The sequence below is a fragment of the Echinops telfairi genome, unplaced genomic scaffold (assembly GCF_000313985.2).
Source record: "Echinops telfairi isolate 266 unplaced genomic scaffold, ASM31398v2 ScPeMD7_7469;HRSCAF=8507_0, whole genome shotgun sequence".
NCBI classification, from domain to species: Eukaryota; Metazoa; Chordata; class Mammalia; order Afrosoricida; family Tenrecidae; genus Echinops; species Echinops telfairi.
Genome location: NW_022111372.1, coordinates 5,759,975 through 5,780,611, shown reverse-complemented (window position 1 = coordinate 5,780,611; position 20,637 = coordinate 5,759,975). Strand labels below are relative to the sequence as shown.

The window sequence follows — 20,637 nt, the reverse complement described above, 5'->3', positions numbered from 1 at the left end:
TTTACACAATTGATCTATGTATTGTGATGAATCGTATGAGCCTCAATAAATTGATTTAAAAAAAAGATTATCCATAGTTTATCATGGTTCACACTGTTGAACGTCTTTGCATAGTCAACAAAACACAGGTAAACTTATTTCTGATACTATATGCTTTCAGCTAACATCCTTCTAACATCACCAATGATACCCCTTATTGTATTTCCTCTTCTGAATCCAGCCTTACTCCTGACAGTTCCCTGTCAATCTGTTGCTTTTATTCAGAGCTGAATCATTTCCTACTAGATTAAAATAATCCTAAAGACAAGAACCAAAATTTATTTCCTATATCTTTTGAGTATTCTCTTACTTTGTTATGTATAAAATGTACTAAAAGTAGTCATAACATTTAGCTTTTGTTAATTATTTCCTGTAGGCAATTAGTTTTATTGACATCATGTTGCAAAAGAATGACTTATAGAATGTGCCATTTTTCGCTGGATAGTTTTAATTTGTCAAGTATCAGAAGCATTTATTAAGAGTGACATGATTGGAAAATGTGCCAAATTCAAACTGCTGACTTTGGAAATTGCATGCCAAATATATGGATGAAAAAGCCATAGTAACACTATGAAGCAATTCTTTTAGTTTTCCAATTATGGCCTATTAAATATTGTGTATTTAACAATCTTGTTAAAATTTTATATTTGGTTATCTTTGTGATTATTAGAGGCATGGGTGGCAACTTACACATTTTGTTTTTTATTTGTTTGTTTTGTTTTTTGGTTTTTTAATCATTTTATAGGGGGTTCGTACAACGCTTATCACAATCCATACACACATCCATTGCGTCAAACATATTTGTACATTTGTTGCCATCATCATTATCAAAACATTTGCTTTCTAATTGAGCCCTTGATATCAGCTCCTCACTTTCCCCCACCCTCCTCCCTCATGAACCCTTGATAATTTATAAATTATCATTATTTTGTCATATCTTACACTGTCCGACATCTACCTTCACCCACATTTCTCTTGTCCATCCCCCAGGGAGGAGGTTATATGTAGATCCTTGTAATCGGTTTCCCCTTTTCTACCCATCCTCCCTCCATCCTCCAGGTATCGCCATTCTCACCACTGATCTTGAAGGAATCCGTCCTGGATTCCCTATGTTTCCAGTTCCTATCTGTACCAGTGTACATCCCCTGGTCTAGCCAGATTTGTAAGGTAGAATTGGGATCATGGTAGTGGGGGGAGGAAGCATTTAAGAACGAGAGGAAAGTTATGTTTCATCGTTGCCACCCTCTACCTTGACTGGCTTGTTTCCTCCCCAAAATCCTTCTGTAAGGGGGTATCTAGTTGCCTGCAGATGGGCTTTGGGTCTCCACTCTGCACTCACCCTCATTTACAATGATATAATTTTTCGTCCTTTGATACCTGATACCTTCGACACATTGTGATCACACAGGCTAGTGTGCTTTTTCCATGTGGGCTTTGTTGCTTCTGTGCTAGATGGCCGCTTGTTTTTCTTCAAGCCCTTAAGACTCCAGACAGTATATCTTTTGATAGCCAGGCACCATCAGCTTTCTTCACCACATTTGCTTATGCACACATTTGTCTTCAGTGATTGTGTCGAGAAGGTATGCATCATGGAATGCTAATTTAATGGAACAAAATGTTCTTGCATTGAGTAAGTACTTGAGTGGAGGTCCAATGTCCATCTGCTGCCTTAATACTAAACTTATAAATATATGCACGTAGATCTATTTCCCCACCATCCTATATAAATATATTTACATATGTACATGCCTGTATCTAGACCTCTATAAATACCCTTTGCTTCCTAGTTCTTTCCTCTATTTCATTTTACTTTTCTCTTGTTCCACTATCATGCTCAGCCTTCATTTGGGTTTCAGTAATTTCTCTCTGTTACATTGCCCTTGCCGTATCCCTTACACCCTCGTTGCCACTAATTTTGGATCACTTGTTGCTCCCTTGTCCCTTGGTTGGTCCACACCACCTCCTTTCCCCAACCTCCCTTTCTCTGGTGTCCACCCAGAACCATCGGTTCTGTTGTTTTCTCCTCCAGATTATTCATCCAGCCTATCTTATCTAGATAGATATGCAGAGATAATAATATGCACCAAAGAACAAGGCATAGCAAGACAAAGCGACAAAAGAGAACACAATGATGACAACAAAAAAAGAAAACCAATGACCCAGAAAAGACTAAATTAATTTAAAAAATTAAAAATAGATCAAGGTCTGATTTTTGGACCCCTAGTTGTGTCCTCCAGTCAAGTCCGATGGAGTGCCATGCTCTGGCCCCAAAGTTTATCCTTTGCATTCCCTCAGGAGCTCCCTGCTCTGCTCCCCCTGTTGCTCTGTGGCAGGCCTTTAGTGTTTGGCCTTGGTGTCCCAGGGTCCAACACTGAGTCTCAAGTTTTGTCCCCCGTAGGGCCATGGGTCAGGAAGTGACGTCGTGTCTCATAGTGAGCTCAGCCATATGGTCCACTCTGTGCATTGGTTGTTCTGAGCTGGGTATCATCCTCCAAGCCTGGTGGGCCAGGACGTGCTCCACTCTCTCTTCCTCCCTCTTCATTTGCTCCCTTGTGCTCTGATCAGACATATCCCTCTCCCCGAGCTGCAGCTTCAGTGCCCTTCTCTAAAGTAAATTCTTCTGGGGTTAGGGGCCATTGTCCACGTAGCTGGTATGGGGACTGAGCCCTCAGGCCCCTCCACTGGCTCCCCTATTTATGCTGTCACTCTGCATTCACATCCTGGAACACTGGATTAAGTCTTGTCCCTCTTTCCCTGTGGAGACACAAACTATACCCTTCCCTTGGGTGAGTCAATGCTTTATTCCGTGGCCACACATCTCCCTTTTTTTCCTTTCCTTCCCCCCAACCCTCCTTTTAAATTGGCTACCATATGTACCCCTGGATTTGGTCTGGTCCCTGCCATACTACCTGGACCTCACCTCTGGAGTGTTTGTATACAGTAGCTTTTTCTCTGTGCCCCTTCTGCATTTTTCTTTTCTTTTCTATTCTATTCTTTTTTCTTTTTTTTTTAATAAACTTACCTCGGCGGACTCATGTTGTACTAGTCCTTTTGTGTTTGGCTTACTTCACTTAGCATAATTTCCTCCAGTTCTTCCCAGACGGCAATATGTTTTATGGGTTCATCACTGCTTTTTAGCGATGCATAGTACTCCATTGTATGTATGTACCACAGTTTTTTAATCCATTGGCCTGTTGATGGAAATTTGGGTTGTTTCCAATTCCTTGCAATTGTGAACTGTGCTGCAAGGAACATTGGAGCACAGATGTCTGGCCATGGTTTGTTTCTTGCCTCTTCTGGGTTTATGCCCAGTAGGAAGATTGTTGGGTCGAATGGTAGCTCAATTTCCATCTGTTTTAGAAATCGCCAAATCAATTTCCATAGTTGCTATACATTCCTACAGATCCACCAGCAGTGGATGACAGTTCCATCTCACCACAACCCCTCCAACACTTGTTGCTTTTTGATTTTTTGATTAGGGCTATCTTTGAGGGTATTAGGTGGTATCTCATAGTTGTTTTACTTTCCATTTCTCTTATGGCTAATGATTGGAAACATTTTCTCATATGTTTATTGACCATTCGGATTTCAGACTCTGTGAAATTTCTGTTCAGGTCCTTTGCCCACCTCCTCAGTGGGCAGTTAGTTTTTCTCTTACTGTAAGCTTGCAAAGTATTGTAGATTTTAGCAATAAGGCCTTTGTCTGATGTGTCCTTGCTAAAGATGTTTTCCCATTCGGGCGCTCTTATTACTCTCTTGGTAAATTCTTTTGGTGCAAACAGGTGATTTATCTTCAGTATATGCCACTTGTCTATTTGTGACTTCTCTGTATTTGTGTTCTTCCCTATTTCTGATAGCCTATGTATTCCCTGTGCCAAAGTTCTCAGGTTTGTCCCAATTCCCTCATTAATGGCCCTAATTTTGGGAGGTTTTAACTCAAGGTCTGTGATCCACCTTGAGTTTATTCTTGTGCATGGTGTGAGATAAGTGTCTTGCTTCATTTTTCTGCAGGTAGATATCCATTTTTTCCAGGACCACTTATTAAAGAGTGCATCTGCTTCCTATTTGATATGTTTTGGGCCCTTATCAGAGATCATTTGCCTGTATGCTAATGTTTTTATTTCTGGGCCTTCAGCTCTTTTCCATTGGTCTGAATACCTGTTGTTACACCAGTACCAGTTTTGACTACTGTGGCCGTATAGTATGTGCTAAAGTCAGATAGAACAAGCCCTCCCATTTTGTCCTTTTTCTTGAGGAATTCTCTGCTAATTCTGGGCTTCTTCCCTCTCAATATGACAACTTACACACTTTGAACATATTGTCAGGAGAGACCAGTTTCTGGAGAAACACATCAGCTTGGTAAAGTGGAGGGGCAGCAAAAAAGGAGGAAGCCCTTCAAGCAGATGTATTGACATTGTGGCTGCAACAGTGGGCTCATGCATGGACACTATCATAAGAATGATGCAGGACCATGCAGTGTTTCATTTTGTTGTTCATAGGGTCCCCGTGAGTCAGAACTGACATGATGGCACATAACAACTAACATGAATAAAATAATAATACATAGTAGTAAATGTGGTGCGTATATGTTTTATGAGGACTAACACATAAAAATGAGTATGTATGAAGCACAAAAGGCATATTTAGAAATACTGAATGAAAAATTGAGATATAATCTGTCCATACATAAAGATTTAAAGGGGCAAAGTTTAAAAGATACAGGACATAGACTAGATGCATGAAAATCTCTGCAGATCATTTGCACATTTTTGTCTGTTATTCTATTCATTTTTGCAGGTCATAGCAGAATGTGCATATATTTGAAAAAAACTTGGCCTCAATGCAATACAAACTTTTTAGATTTTATTCAAACTGGAAGTACCCAATTCATGTATAGTTATTTTTACTACATGAATTATGAAGTAATATTTGAAATGTGTCCAAGTTATTACTGCAAAAATTTGGGAAATATTTTTAAATATTATGATGGGATGTATAATAGTCTTCAAAATTAATATAATTTATGATGGGTTGTATCAATATTCAAATTTAATTAATATAATTTAAGCATGACACCTGATCATTCTAGTTTTGTAAAACAATAATGAATTTAGTCATGAATGTTCTGTGAAGGATTTGGAAGTCAATCTGAAAGTCCCATGGACTTTGAGAATAATTTGCAAAATTGTTCTCAGCTAGTAAAAGAAATAGCGTCTGGGGTCTTAAAGGCTCATAGTTAAACAAGCGGCTATCTAGCAGGGAAGCAATAAAATCTACATGGAAGAAGCACATCAGCCTGTGTGATCATGAGTTGTCAATGGGAATAGGTATCATAAATTCAAAATCAAGCAATCAAATCGATGTGAACAAGCATAGACAAATTGGAACCCCAAACCCACCTGTATGCCAATTGGACAGTCCTTCACAGAAGGGCCAGACAGGAGGGAAGATATATCCAGGGTGCAGTAGAGCACTGAGGAAACACATAACTATCCTCTGGTTCTTTAATATTCCCTACCCTACTTATATGGTCCCAGTTTTACCTCTTTAATATTTTAGACCTTTATATTCATTTATATAATGAAGATCAGCTAATGCATGAAATCCAAGATGGAAAAACCCATCAGAAATAGTAATGAAGCAATGAAACCCTGGGGATATGGGAAGATAGTGGGGAGTGGAGGGGAAGGGGAGAAGGGGAAACCAATAGCAAAGTATAATCCCACTCGAGGGGAACAGATAGCAGAATTGTAGGTGAATGGATATGTGAATGGTGTAAGATATGGCAAAATAATAATGATTCATATTAATTATCAAACTATTACTTAATAAATTATGAAACAATTAAATAATTATAAATAAAATGATTATAATTATTATTTATAATATAAAAATAAGGGTTCCTGGGGGTCAGGGTGGGGGAGGGAGGGGATAAAGGTGATCTGATATCAAAGAGTTCAAGAAGAAGAAAATATTTTGAAAATAATGGTGGCAGTAATTGTACAATTATGCTTGATGTAATTGAATTATGGATTGTTACAGTAACTCTAAGAGCTCCCAATAAAATGGGTTTTTTTTATTGTTTTTTTTCTCACATTGATTGCCATGTTTTCACAGCCACAGCTTGTGATGGAAGATTTCTGTTAACTGGATCATCTGGGTCCTTCCAGGCTGCGCATTATCCAGTGTCTTCTAAATCCAATATTATTTGCCGTTGGATTATACGGTAATGTGTCATCATCTATATTCTGTTCTGAAGTTATAAGCTATTTCTCTGATGTAAGATACCATTTGATTGTTCAATTTTATTTGGTTTCCTATTGAGATTTTTTTATTAACAAGTTCCACCCACTGTCAAGATAACTAAGACTTTTTTTCTTATTTTTAATATTTCCTTCTGAATCATATTTCAACCTATGAACAGCACTACATAATAAGTGGATTCACATCATCATTGGATTCTGTAACAAGTTTTTTTCACCTTTCTGTGATTGGCATAAGTCAAACAACAACAACGTGAATAGCACACATGTACAGATTTGCCCCTCAAGAAATAGAATTTCTGCAACTTGGCTACAGGAAAATTGATCTTTTATTATTCAGCATTTGTCTGACTGTCTCCTAAGATGCGATTGATTCCCAGCAGATTAAGGGCTGGAGACACTATGTAAATCATTTCGCTATGTGTGGAATGATACTTGTATCAGTTACCACCAATTTCAGCTCTTAGTTCTTAATTCAGTGAACCAACCTAATCATTATAAAACAATAACAATCAGGCTGCTCATATCTGATTTATTGCAATGTTCACATTTGTACTTTTGAAATAGGAAGAATTCAAATTCTCCCACTGTTTCTAGAGGAAAAGTTAATTTCTAGTAAAAAAGAAATAATGAAATAAATGAATTTCACATTTTTAAAAGTGAAGTTTACAGGGTCTTAAATATGTTAACATACAATGTTAACCTCTGAAGTAAATTTCCTACTCCATCACTATTTTCCCCTTGAAGACCATGCAGACCTCTTGCAGTGCAAGAAGTCTGTGGAATTCTTTTTGAGAAGTTGCCTTCTACTTAGATAATTTCTCCTAGCAGCTGAATCTGGATGGGATATGGTTTCCTGGTTTCTATGACAGTTTTAATCACTGTGAGGACTCATTAGAAAACTCAAGGAATTGTTATGAAAGCTGATTAAAACAAACAAACAAAAAACACGTCAGCACAATCTCAGGTTCTGGTCAGACAAATACAGGACATGGTAAACCCACGAAGCCTCATAAAGGTGGGCTTCCACACTGGTACAGAGGTAATTTTACAAAAGTGAAGAAATATAAAACTTCATCTCAAATTAACTGTGAGCTTCCTGATAAAAGTGTAGCTTTATTAAACATAAAATAATTGAATTTTGGATAGATCAAAAAAAAATTGCTGTTTCAGAGATGTATTATTTCACTTCATCTGATGAAAAAGACAGTGATTTTATAACAGTCCTATAAACTTGGGAGATGAGATAGTTTTAAAATATTTACAATGCAGTACATAGATTTAGCTTAGCCTTTTCCAGATATGAAATTATTAACATTTCATTTAACATAATTATAATGATTTTTAAAAAGTGCATTGGAGATCATGTGATTTTCAAATGCCATCTTCCTCAGGTAAAGATGCGTGACCAGAAATGACTTCTCGTTGTAAAAAAATTTCTACATTAATAATGTAGAATCCAACAAATCTAACTACAGGGACAAGGCCATTATTAAATATCTTAATAATGTTTAGTTTTCTATTAAGTGCTCAATAAAAGTGAGCTATAAAACATTAGTTGTCAATACAACAATGCAAGATGAATAAAGTAAATTGAATAAAACTGGTATCTCTTTCCAAAATTCTGAAGAGAACTATGATTATTAATAAAAAAAGCATCAGGTATTGTATTATCCAATTAAACTTATCTTCTTAAATGTCTGGTTTTGTTATGGCTGTTTTTACAATTTAGTTTTTTTATCAGAATGAAGTACAAAACAGTATGTACTTGTTATTCTCCTCGACCTTTAATTATCTACACTGAGAAAGTAAAGATCTAAACTGAAAAGGCTTCCAGGGAGCTGCTTCGACATCCTTTAATTTCACAGCTTGAACACGATAGTCTACAAAGAAATCCCATGGTCGTCTTGCCTAGAGACACCAAAACGTTAATTAAGAGTGGAAATTCTGAATGCTGCTTTACTTCTTCTACCTCTGTTTTCTTCGCTTTTGACTTGTGCCCTCCAGGTGTCATTAAGAGGCTCTCTCCATCTGCCCTAGAACTGATCCTAATAGAAGCTCGCCTGTATAACAGCCAACAGCAGGAGCTGAGAAGTTCCAGCAGAAACTTTGCTCCCTTTCATTCATCTTTTCACCCCTGAAAATTCTCTTTTTATTTTTATGAACAAAGGTGAAAAGTGAAACGAATGCTGTAGATGCAGAATCCATCCCAAGCTGTGATAGTGTTGTAGCCAAGCTCCTCCCCAGAACTATACTGTGTATAGTATACATTACTTCTACTTTATGTAGCGTTTGTATTTATCCTATCAGTCCAGCTTTAATGAAATGCCAGTGTTACTTTAGATTTCAGTGCTTCTTTGCTTTGATTTGGCAGGTTATTTGGGGGCTCTTGGAACATTGCAAAAAATGTTTCCATAGAAATTAATGGTCGTTACTTCTCTTTATGCCATTTCACTCTATTAAAGGTTTCATAGAATGCTCTATTTTGGATATTGGGGTGAAACTGTGAATGTAGCATCCCTTGCATCTACCCATCTCACATCAGTATCTATCAAATCCTAGAGTACATCCCAATCACTCACAGAGATTTCAAAAATAGAAATCTCAGAATTCACTCCCAAATTGCTGGGTCTAAATTTCACGGCTGATACCAATTTGACACTTTTTGTTTTGTTTTTAAAACAATACCCACCCCTATCAAGTTGAACTTTACTTTCCTGATAGTGCATAATGGTAGGATCCAGAGGCGTAGATTTCTGCTTCAACGTTTTCCTGTCTTTTCTTTCTAGTAGCCCTCATTTCAATATCACCATCTCCACTCCTTGGCTAAAATCTAGCTAAATTCATTTTATTGATTAGGACTATAATCCCATTCGACCAAACCTGCTGTTTTGCCATGAATAGGTATTCCAAGATATCCACTTGGAAAATAGGTAGACTTTCCAAAAATTAATTAACATTGTACTAGATGCCTCCAGATTCCTAATAGGCCAGACCACTTTGGATTAATTTTGTAAAAATCAAGCTTCTCAGTGTTGGTCAGTGGGCCTTCATTACCCAATGTCCTATTACCCAGAGCCACCTTTTGAAGACAGATCAGTTATTAAGGTTTCCTACCTGGATTTGAAATGAGATCTGTACCTACTGTATTCTTTTTCACCTTTCCTCTGGGTCTATCTGCAGACAACCCATCCCAGCTTACATCCAACCAGTTAAGATGCATAACCTAGCTCTACCTCACCTCCTTAATTTCTTTTTTATCTGCCATGCTGACAACTTTACTGGGACCCAGTATTTCCAAAGTATTCTGAGGTCTCCTCTTTTCTGTGTGGATTTACAGGGAATGTGAAACTGAAAAATATAGGTTGGATTAGGTATTTCCTTTTTCCCCTAAATCTATTATTGGAGAATGAAATCTCATATTTAAATATTAATGAAAGTTGTCTAACATTCCTTCCCATTCTTTTATACCAGAATCCATTTATAGGCAAATTATTTTCCCAGTAACCAAGTATGTACTAGTTTCTAAAATTAATGAATCAATCCCTGTCTTTGAATCATACAGATTCGAATAGTTATACCTGTGTGAGTTACCATGTGCTGATTGTGACTTGTGAAAACTCCGTGTGTGAGGAGTGAAGCTGCTCTGGTGGGCTTTGTTGAGTGTTATCTGTGGAGGCGAATTCCAGCTCTCTCTGCTGAGACTATTATATAACTAATGTTTCTTTTTTTTTTCCTTTCAATTTAGTGTAAACCCAGGACTTTCTATTGGACTGAGCTTTGGTTCTTTTATTGTATATTATAAAGATGTATTAAAAATTTACGAAGGCATAGGATCAAGCAAGATTTTAAGAGGTAAGTTGTAAAAATGTATAATCCATTATCAAAATGAAATTGTGTGAGGAAATGTTTTGGTGTGATATAGTTCCCCTTTGATTCTGAACTGAATAGAGGCTTGAGCTTTGAGTCAATAAAAGAAATAAGCAAAACTGATTCCAAAAAAACTCCCCAAAACTGATTCCTAAGACTTAAAAAAAGAAATTCAGTGCCTATGTTATTTTTCTAATCACAAAAGAAATGTTATTTTCCATGCACTCTTCTAATGTTTTTCATTTGAAACTTGCTGGAAATATAATTACATTTTCACTTAATATGTGTTTTTAAAGGTTACTTCTCAATATAAAAGTCAAATAAATGTTAAGAAGTACTATTTTGAATTTCTAAAATATTATATAGTTTGTTTTCTGTGCTTTTTCACAATATGGGCACTACACCTGTCTCTGGCATGACTTTTATGATATTACTGATAAAATAATGCAGTATAAATCAGAGGACACTGCGTGGAAGTAAATGATATTTTTATTATTGTGTAACCATTTTTCATGAACCCATCACTAATAAACCAGTTTTTCTAGAGGTGCAAAATCAGTGAAGTGTATATAGAAAAATGTATCTCAAAGAAATAACTCATACAGTGTGGAGACTTGCAATGCCCCCAAACTAACTGCTTAGGTCCCCAGCATTGTAGGAGATCCAAAAATCTGTTGGTCAGAAAACAGGCTAATGGTTCCCATGCCAAGAACCAGAGATCTGAGGATGAAGAGTTGGATGCAGGAATCAACAGAGATCAAGCTTGTCCCACAATTCATATGTATTGGATGCAGACTACAACCGCACAAGAACTCCCCTTTCAACTGATTGGCTGCTCACCTCACGTCAAAAAAATGAAGGATGATTACATAGCATCGGTAATACCACTTGGAGAACTGGTGGCATAGTGATTAAGCCTTGATCTGCTAACCACAAGATCAGCAGTTCAAGACCTCCATGTGCACCGAGGGTCAAAGAGGGGGTCTTCTACTCCCATAAAGAGCGACAGTCTCAGAAACCCACAGGGGAAATTCTACTCTGCCCTACAAATTCACTATAAGTTGAAATAAATCCGATGACAGTAAGTGGGTCCTACTACTTCGTATCATGTTCTAACCAAGTTCAAACATAATCTTAAACATCAGAGGCACTAAGAAGATTTAAGAAAAATATAGAGAATGACATTTGCAATGTACATTTGTCCACCCAACTTGCTTCACTTGGACCCGAAATTCACAGTAGGATTCATGGCAGCCAGTAAAGTAAGAACAGAGTTCCACGAAGAAATAAAATGAGTGTGCAAAGGAAATGTGCAAGGAGAGTTCATTAAGTAGCTTCCCTCATGTATATAAAATTTTTCAAAACCATTTTATCATAAGTTGATACAGATACCTTATCATGTAATAGTTCATGACATCAAGCAATAATGTACAATTTCTGCCACAATCAGTTTCAAAACATTGTTTTCCCTCTTGAATTCCTTGACATCAGCTCCTTTTACTGTCCTGCCCCTCCCCAGCCACCACTCCAGCCCCCAGAACCCTCACTCTACTTGCCGTCCCTATAGGTTCATCAATCCTGGATTTCAACTACTGAAAAACATAAACATATAGCGAAAATCCAAGAGGGTGATCCCTATGATATAACACAACTGGGACAAATGCCAATACGAACAAATAAAACCCCCAAAATATTTTTCAGAGAATGTTGAAAACCACATCAGGCCTAATGTGCATTGGAGGGGAGACGAGCTGACAAGGTTTTAACCTTTCAAGTCAGGTTGACCCTTCTGAGCTCCTACCATTTTCTCTCCAGTGCATTCCATTTGGTAACCGCCTTCTTGCCATCCCTCTATTAAGGACATAGGCTTATTTCCTGTGTGTGTCACGCAAATGCATCTTGGGCACCCCTGTCATCCATAACCATCTGCAAACCAGATTCTCACCATTTAGGCTCTGATACGAATTCCTCCTTTGATTTAGGATAATATGATTTACGATCCTTCTGTGATTGATATCGGTGTGCTTCTTCCATGTGCACTTAGTTGATATCACTTAGATGGCGGCTCATTTGGGGTGAAAAAATGCCTTTGAGGCCCCAGACAACATCTAATTGATTCTCCGCACTTTGCTATAGGAACGTCCCCTTCCTGAGGACAAGTATCAAGCAGGGCCATGATGTAAAAACTAATTTTTCTTAAATTGGACATAGGATTTAGTGCAAGTTCAAAACCCATTTCTGGATCTCTCTCTCTGTCTGTATCTATATATATATTCTATATTATATTACATATATAGTATATATAATTCATTTTTTTAAATCTGCCTTTGGCTCCATTTCAAAAGCTCCTTATTCATTTATGGTAAAGATTCTTATTAATAATCCTCCTGTGGCATAACAATCTTCCATTAATATTGTTATTGATTAGTCCTCGTACTAATTTTTTAAAGCCCTATCTAGAGTGGGATATTGGGCCAATGTAGGCTAACTCCATATCACAGTGCCTGAATCATTCAATTGCACAGATTCAATCATTTCATGTCTGGGTGATATTTACACAAACAATGGGAGTTGATTGCCAGGGAAAATTTACAATAATATTCACTGAAAATGTCAGTCACAGATTCGGTGGAATAGTATATATCTGAATAGCATAGAAGGCATTGATGTAGCATTGAGGTAAGGGAGCGAAGCTGGGAAGGCTCTCTGTGCAGCAGGCCTCTGTGAGCTCTAGCTTCCAGGGTTCCGAGTGCTCTGAGACAATCAAGAGCATGGGGCCTGCTGCTTGGCCTTGGGGGGAAGGAGGGAGTCTGGCTGGGGATATTTCCTCTGGTTGGGGAGTCACAGACCTAGAGGGGAAGGGAGGAGACTGGCATTAATTGCCCTGCAGGTATTTTGAGCTCAGGGACAGGGGAGACCACAGTGAGCTCTGTAGCATCTCTGGGGATGAAAAATCGGAGGGAAGTTTAAAATATTCCTAGAGTGCTGAGCATACCGGTCTTACATCTAAATTCCAGAATTGACCTGCTCACCTGCCGATCTCTGGATCATCCAAGGGAAGTTCTTAGCAGGGGGCCATATCTCGATGCTATCTTCCCAGGTCCTCTCTTTGCTCATATTTTGAAGTCAGTAATGTGTAGAGTTTGCAAGCGTTATCTATTTTAAAGTTTAATAATAGCTGCATTTATTTTAATAAATTTTGCTCTCCTATTTTACTTAGGGTGATTAAAAAGTGAATATTCATAAATAAAATTTCTTGATTGAATTTATGTTTGAGGCATATTTTATCATATAATAATATTAGTTTTAATTTGGCACTACTTATGTGACTGGCACTGGACTAAGGGCTTATATGTGGATTTTAGCATTTAAAATTTCTGATAGCTGTCATGTATACAGAAAATATTTTTAATGTTTCAAATTTTACTTTAAAATTTAAGGAATGGCATTGGCATTTAATAAAATTAAATTAAAAGCATTTTTAAATAAAGTGAACTTTTTCTTAAACATTAATTTTTAACTTAGCATCTAACACATTATTGGTTTATTTTGAAAAATTAACTAATATGTATTGATGTACATATAAAGTAGCAGATAATTATTCCTGCCATATGCTATCAACATATCAATATATATAATTAGTGGATACAATATCTTTTCTATGAAACTAAAGTCATTTTGTATTGCAAAAATGATGATTTCAATTCTATTTAAAATCTCATGCTTCTTTTTCATCTCCTAACTTTTTTAGAAAGATTTTTTAGAGATTCTTACTTAACATTAAGTAGTAGTAAAGTAAGTAAAGTAGTAAATTAAGTAGTACTTATTTACATTAAATCCCAATTCAGAATATCTATATTCAATATTATTATTATCACATTTAGATATGAAAATATTTTCATTTAATTGTGGAATATAGAATTGCCAGAGAAGCTATATGTAAATAAAAACATACAGTATCACAAAATACATGTCATTTACTTTATGAGTTGCCAGCATAAAGGCATTCTAAGGGCATTTCCAATCATTTTACCATGTATTGGTGATGTAAAGATTCTTTTAATAGTAAAAAAAAAAGATTCTTTTAATAGTAAGAAAAATAGAGGAAAGTGAGAAAACAAGTGATATCACACAATACAATAAAATATTCTGCAAATGATACATGGAAATTCAAGTAAGGCAGAAGTTTCCATGGGAGTTCAAAAATATGTAATTTTCAATTATAATGGTGTCATATTTAATTCAATAACTGTAGCAATTATCCACACTAATTATGAAGCAGATATAGGAAGTTTGAGATGATTTGTGTACTCGTCTCTTTTAATATTGTTGTTATTCATGTAAATATATAACTATTTATATAAAATCACAGAGGATGATAATAAGAAATAGCCTGCGTGGGCACATTTTTTCCCCAAATTGATAAGCTTAGAAAACATGCTACCAAATGAATATCGGTTATGCTATATTTCACATACTCAAGTGCTCAGGTCGTATTTTATTTCCAGAATACTAGCAATTACAGTGTAGCTAAGGTTATGCTTTTAAAATTGAGCAACTATATTGCTAAGAAAAAGTGCTCACAGATTCAGTCAAAGCTATACAACAAAGAGTTCATCTTCTATAATTTTTTCTTAAAAGTTATTTTTCCAGTAACTTGATCAGGTTGGGTTATTGCTGTCAAGTTGGTTCAACTCATAATGATCTGATGTACAACAGAAGGAGACAACACCAAATCCTGCACCATCCTCGAAGCTGTTCTCTTAGATGAGCCCATCATGGTGGCTGTCTTGTCTCGAGTCATCCGCCTTTTCACTGATGCTCCCTGTCACCAAGCATGACCTCCTTTCCAAGGACTGGTCTTGCCTGACAACACGTCCCAAGTATGTGAGACAGATCCTGCCATCCTTGCTTTTTATTTTTTAAATTTTATTTATTTATATTTTTAAACCATTTTATTAGGGGCTCATACAACTCTTATCACAATCCATACATACATCAATTGTGTAAATCACATTTGTACACTCATTGCCCTCATCATTCCCAAAACATTTGTTCTCCACCTAAGCCCCTGGCATCAGGTCCTCATTTTCCCCTCGCTCCACACTCTCTCCTCCCTCATGAACCCTTGATAATTTATAAATTATTATTTTGTCATGTCTTGCCCTGTCCGACGTCTCCCTTCACCCTCTTTTCTGCTGTCTGTCCCCCAGGGTGAGGTCACATGTAGAAGAGTTCTTGCTGTAGTTCTCCTAAGATAAATTCACTTGTTCTTTTAAACTAGATGCAGCGAATGTGACCATATTGCATATAACTTGTGAAAATAACATATGCACATATTTTTTAATATGGAGCATTTTCAATAAGCTTCACTCTATTACTTCACCACTTTGGGGTAAATTAAGAGATTTTAACTCACCTCTGGCTATAGCTATACATTACACAGAAAAATTTAACTATCACTATTTGAAAGTGTTACTTTTCACAAAACTCTTTAAGATTCTCTAATTATAGTGCCTCATAGAATTAAGTATTTCTTCCAGAATTCTCATGACACTACACCCATATCAAATAATTCCACAGTTTCTTTTCTTTGTAGCTGTGATTGAAAAAAAAATAGAGTATGAGTACTTCTTCACCATTTCATTAGCACTAGGCTCCATATATTACAAACATCAAGATTACAGCAAGATTGGTGGCTCATATACATTGGCCACTGTACAGAAGAAAGATGACATTTGCTCCTGTGAATTGGGCCATGGGTTCTATTTGGCCCTACAAGCAGTGGTTCTCAACCTTCCTACTGCTGGGGCCCTTTCATACAGTTCCTCGTGTTGTGTGGTGACCCCCAACCATAGAATTATATTCGTTGCTACTTCGTAACTGTAATTTTGCTGCTGTTATAAATCAGTCCACCCCTATGAAAGGGTCATTCAATCCCCAAAGGGTCACGACCCACAGGTTGAGAACCGTTGCCGCTTAGGTCACTATAAGTCAGAATTGGTGAGATAGTAGATAAAGGCATGAAGTGGTTGGCTTACAAACTTTCATAGGTAGGGGAAAAAATTCACAGGATTATAGGGTTAAGGTATAGGTGTTACTTAATTGCAATTGTGGAAGCTAATAATTATATACAGGTGCCAGGTTGGCAAGGGGTGGATTGAGTTAGTTAATTGTGCCAACCTGGCCGATAATCGCATGTGGGGCTAATTGAAAGGCGGAGGGATAAATGGGTGAGCCTCGCCTTTCTAGTTCTCAGGTCTCTTGCTTTGTGATGGTTGCACCGGGTGCAGCTGCCTTAGCAGTTCCCTGCTTCAGCTTGCAAGATTGACTTCCTACAAGACATCCCCAAGGAGAAGCCACATGGACCTATCCAGATGCAGCCCAGGGTGCAGGAGCAGCTGTGTGGAGACCCCTGATAGTGCTGAGATGCTTATTCGTTCACTGACTCAGCTTTCCTCCTGCAGTCGGCATCATTGCCTCAGTTTTGTGAGGTGGAGGACTTTGTGGACTGCTGTTGGGTTAATGGGTTATGATGGACTTGTGGGCTTGGGCAGCATTGGGTTGGGATGTTTTCATGATGCACACTTTCTTTACATAAAACTTTCGTATACATGAGTTGCTGTGGATTTGTTTCTCTAAAGTACCTAGACTAATACAATTGGTTTGATAGCAGATGTGTGTGTGTATGACATATATATATATGGAAATTTGTTATTTAATTTTATCACATTATATATGGAGAGTACTGTTATATTGAAGACTGCTGGTGGTACAAATGGCTAAGCTCTCTATTTCTAACGTAAAGGTGGTGGCTTTACCCCATTCAATGAGAAAAACCTGGCCATCTGGAAACTTCATGGGGGAAGTTCTACTGTTATATGGGGTTGCCAGGAGCCAGAATTGACTCAGTGGCAGTCAGCGACAGCACTATTATAACAAAGGGAACAGTAGCACAGAAAAGCCTCCGATAATATAGAACCCGCACTGAATTGGGATGATGACTCTGGAGCTCCTATTCTTAACCAAGACATTCCACTATATTTCGAGATACATTGTGTTTGTTTGTTTTTGTTTTTTTAGCTAAGAAGCCTTAAATAATTTAATGCACATTTTACTAACTACTTATAAACACAAATATTAAATATCATTTCCAGAGATTTTTGTGTACTTCTGAAGCACATTAATGGACCACAGAACATAAACTCCTGAATTATGCTGTAGACATTGGACTATGTCAGGATCCAACACATTGCATACACCAAGAACCCCATTGAGCCACTAACAAACAGAGCCCCTGCACCATAGAACTCAGTTATGAAGGGGAAAGAAAGCAAGGAAGAAAAGTATAGATGTCCCTGAAGTTAAGTTTTTAGAAAATTCACTTCCTTAGAGAGTAGAGAACATGAACTTCAAAATTTTCACTCAATGTGAGGAGAATCATTTGGGTTTTGCACTTAGTAGTCTGGTTGGAGGAGTTTCAAGACCAACGTAGATCTTCATGAGAAAATGCTGAACAAGTATTTTTTGTGGGAAACGATGTGTGAGTCAATGTTTGTGATGCTATTTATATTAGTTTCTGCTGAAATAATAGTGCATATAATTGGTACAAAAATGACATGAAAAGAACAGATCCTTTAATAGTTTAAAAAGGTTCTTCTTTAGAACTTATTATTAACCATTTATCAACAATGATGTTTGTCTCCAACATACACTTCGATGCTTAGTTCAGATTATCAAACCTATATTTACTTCATCCCTTTTTCATTATCACCCTCATTAAGGAATATCTGTCAAATATTTCTATAACTGCTTGTTCTCCATGAAATTTTAATATCACCATTATACTGTACAACTTTTATATACTATACACATATACCACATTCACAATATAAAGAAAGTAAGATTTTTTTGGTCTTCAAGAACCAATTTTCACCCTCTTGAGAAAAGCATAATGCCTTTAGGCAATTCATGTTAGACTATAAACATTTTATGAAAACAAATTTCATGCAACAGTGATTTTGTAAATCATCATATACCAAATACAATACTAAGACTTGGGAATCAAAAATTTAGAAGGGTATTCCTTAAGGAGCTCAGAGGTAAGTTAAAAAAATGAGAAAATCAATATAACATGCTACAAGAACAGTATTTTAGACACCAAGGATTATTTTGGGATCTCGCCATTATATTGAAATATTATTTGTTTTTATTACTCTGACCCAGTTTTACATCACGGGACATGGGAAATACTTGAAAAAGCCAATCTTTTAGTTTTACAAATGCTTAACTTGTGTTTCCTAGGGGAAATTTTTCAGTAAAGGTTTGCATGTTTTATTTCTGTATGTATATATAGTGTATTTAGTTAAAACAAAAACTATTAATTTGGTTTACAGGTTTCTATAAACCGTACATATATAATAATTTGAAATTTCCTCATGTTTAATTGAAGATCCATTTAAATTGAAATAAAGTAGAGATAAGGACTAATGCTTTCAATCAACTTTTATCAGATTAGATAAATTTGTATATATAACAGTCAATCATTTCTTTTGTAGCTTCCCTCTCAGAAAGAAGTCCTGGAACAATTAGGATTTTTTCCAACCAAATTACAGTCACCTTTCTTATAGGATCTGAGGAAAGTGAATATATTGGCTTTAATGCAACATATACTGCATTTAACAGCAAAGACCTTAATAGTAAGTATTGTTTATTTTGTAGCCTTAACATTTTTAGATGTTTTACTATTATAATGAAATTTTAAATGGAGCAAAACCTTCGATCTTTTTGCAAGATTTTAATCTGTCTTATTATGCAAATTTATCAATCTGTATCTCTTATGTGTAGCTCGCTCTGCCTGATATTTAGAAATGAAAAAGTAGAAAAGAATGTATGTTCTTCAAATGAGATGAATAGCCATTTTGAGAAAAATTACAAATCATGTAAAAACTTAAATAACACTTATATGTATTCAAAGTTTTAAAACCGTAACATAATACCAAATCTAAGAGTTTTCCAAATTCATTTTGAGCAAAGTCTTTAATTTATTAATATGTGGGAAGATGTGTTGAGCAAACTTTGTGGGAGTAAACCAATGAAAAAAACATACACATCATGTCAAAAGAGCAGTAAGGGAGGTTTTGTAAAGCCCTGACAAGATATATGAAACAGATTAATGTAGCAGATTGATGATAAATGCTGGTTTTTGAACTAAATTAAATTAACAGAGTAATGATGAATAAAGAACTACTTGATAGTTGCAACTTAATTATAAATAATAAATCTAGATTATTTTCAGTGAAATCTATTAAAATACATGGCAAACTACATTTTATTGTTTTCACTACTAATTCACAGATAATGAGAAAATTAATTGCAACTTTGAAGATGGCTTTTGTTTCTGGATCCAAGACCTAAATGATGATAATGAATGGGAAAGGGTCCGAGGAAACACTTTTCCTCCTCTTACTGGACCAAACGTTGACCACACTTTGGGAAATACTTCAGGTATATATCCAAATTATAATAATAATATAAGACAGTCTTACCAGAGTCTGAAACTAGATTGGAATCTCCCCATTCCAGTCTGAAAATCGTGAGGGCTGTAAATCCCGGATTTACGATGACCACCTGCTCGTTTCCCCTACTTATGCGTGAAGGCAGATGATTCTTCAAATGAAAGAGGGAAGCTGACTTCTCACCAGAAACGATCTTTCAGAATCAATCACTTTGCAATTGTGTAAGAGGTAGCAAAGGAAAACAAAATACTGTTTGTTCTTTTATTTTTGAAACTGGTAGATTATTAAACTCCATGAAAACCTAGCCAACATACAAATTAAAATAATATTTAAAGTGAAAAAAAAAAGACAGTCTTTAAAGATTTTCTCTATTTAAAAGAATTATTTAGATGAAAAATGGTTAGCAAATAAACAAAAGGTCAGTGTTTCTAAAATATAGTTTATCCTATACATTTGCATCACATTGAAAAATATCCAGAGGCCATAAAGTTCATGAAGATTTGACTAGTTCCACAAGTCTGCATTAACTAATAGTTAAGTGGACTTGAATAAGCCAGGTTACGTTTCTAAACACTGTTTTCTTCTGTGTTCCTTTTAGTTGGGGTGTGTGATTATTCATGGATGTTCCTGTTCAGGGCCATCCAGTGGATTCTCACCCAATGACCCTGTGAAAAGAGAGGCACACTGCCGCGTCCGACGCCAGCCTCAAAACTGTTCCATGTTTGAGCCTGTGGTTGCCGCCACTGTGTCAATCCATCTTGTCGAGGGGCTCCCTCTTTTTTTGCTGCTTCTCTGCTTGATCAAGCGTCGTGTCCTTCTCCAGGGACTGATCGCTCCTGACAGTATGTCCCAATTATGTAAGGGGAAGTCGTGTCATCCTTGCCTCTAGGAAACATCTGGCCATACTTCTTCCAAGGCAGATTTATTTGTTTTTTTGGCAGTCCATG

At 36.4% G+C, this 20,637-nt stretch overlaps 1 protein-coding gene across 1 annotated transcript in view; it reads left to right on the top strand.

Moving 5' to 3' along the window:
* Positions 1-20,637, top strand: part of TMPRSS15 (transmembrane serine protease 15) — a 179,006-nt gene that overhangs the window by 47,758 nt on the left and 110,611 nt on the right. The window contains exons 8-11 of the mRNA XM_004711306.1: positions 6,157-6,265; positions 10,051-10,157; positions 18,731-18,871; positions 19,530-19,679. Coding sequence (XP_004711363.1) covers positions 6,157-6,265; positions 10,051-10,157; positions 18,731-18,871; positions 19,530-19,679 — 507 coding nt within the window. The remainder of the gene's footprint in view (positions 1-6,156; positions 6,266-10,050; positions 10,158-18,730; positions 18,872-19,529; positions 19,680-20,637) is intronic.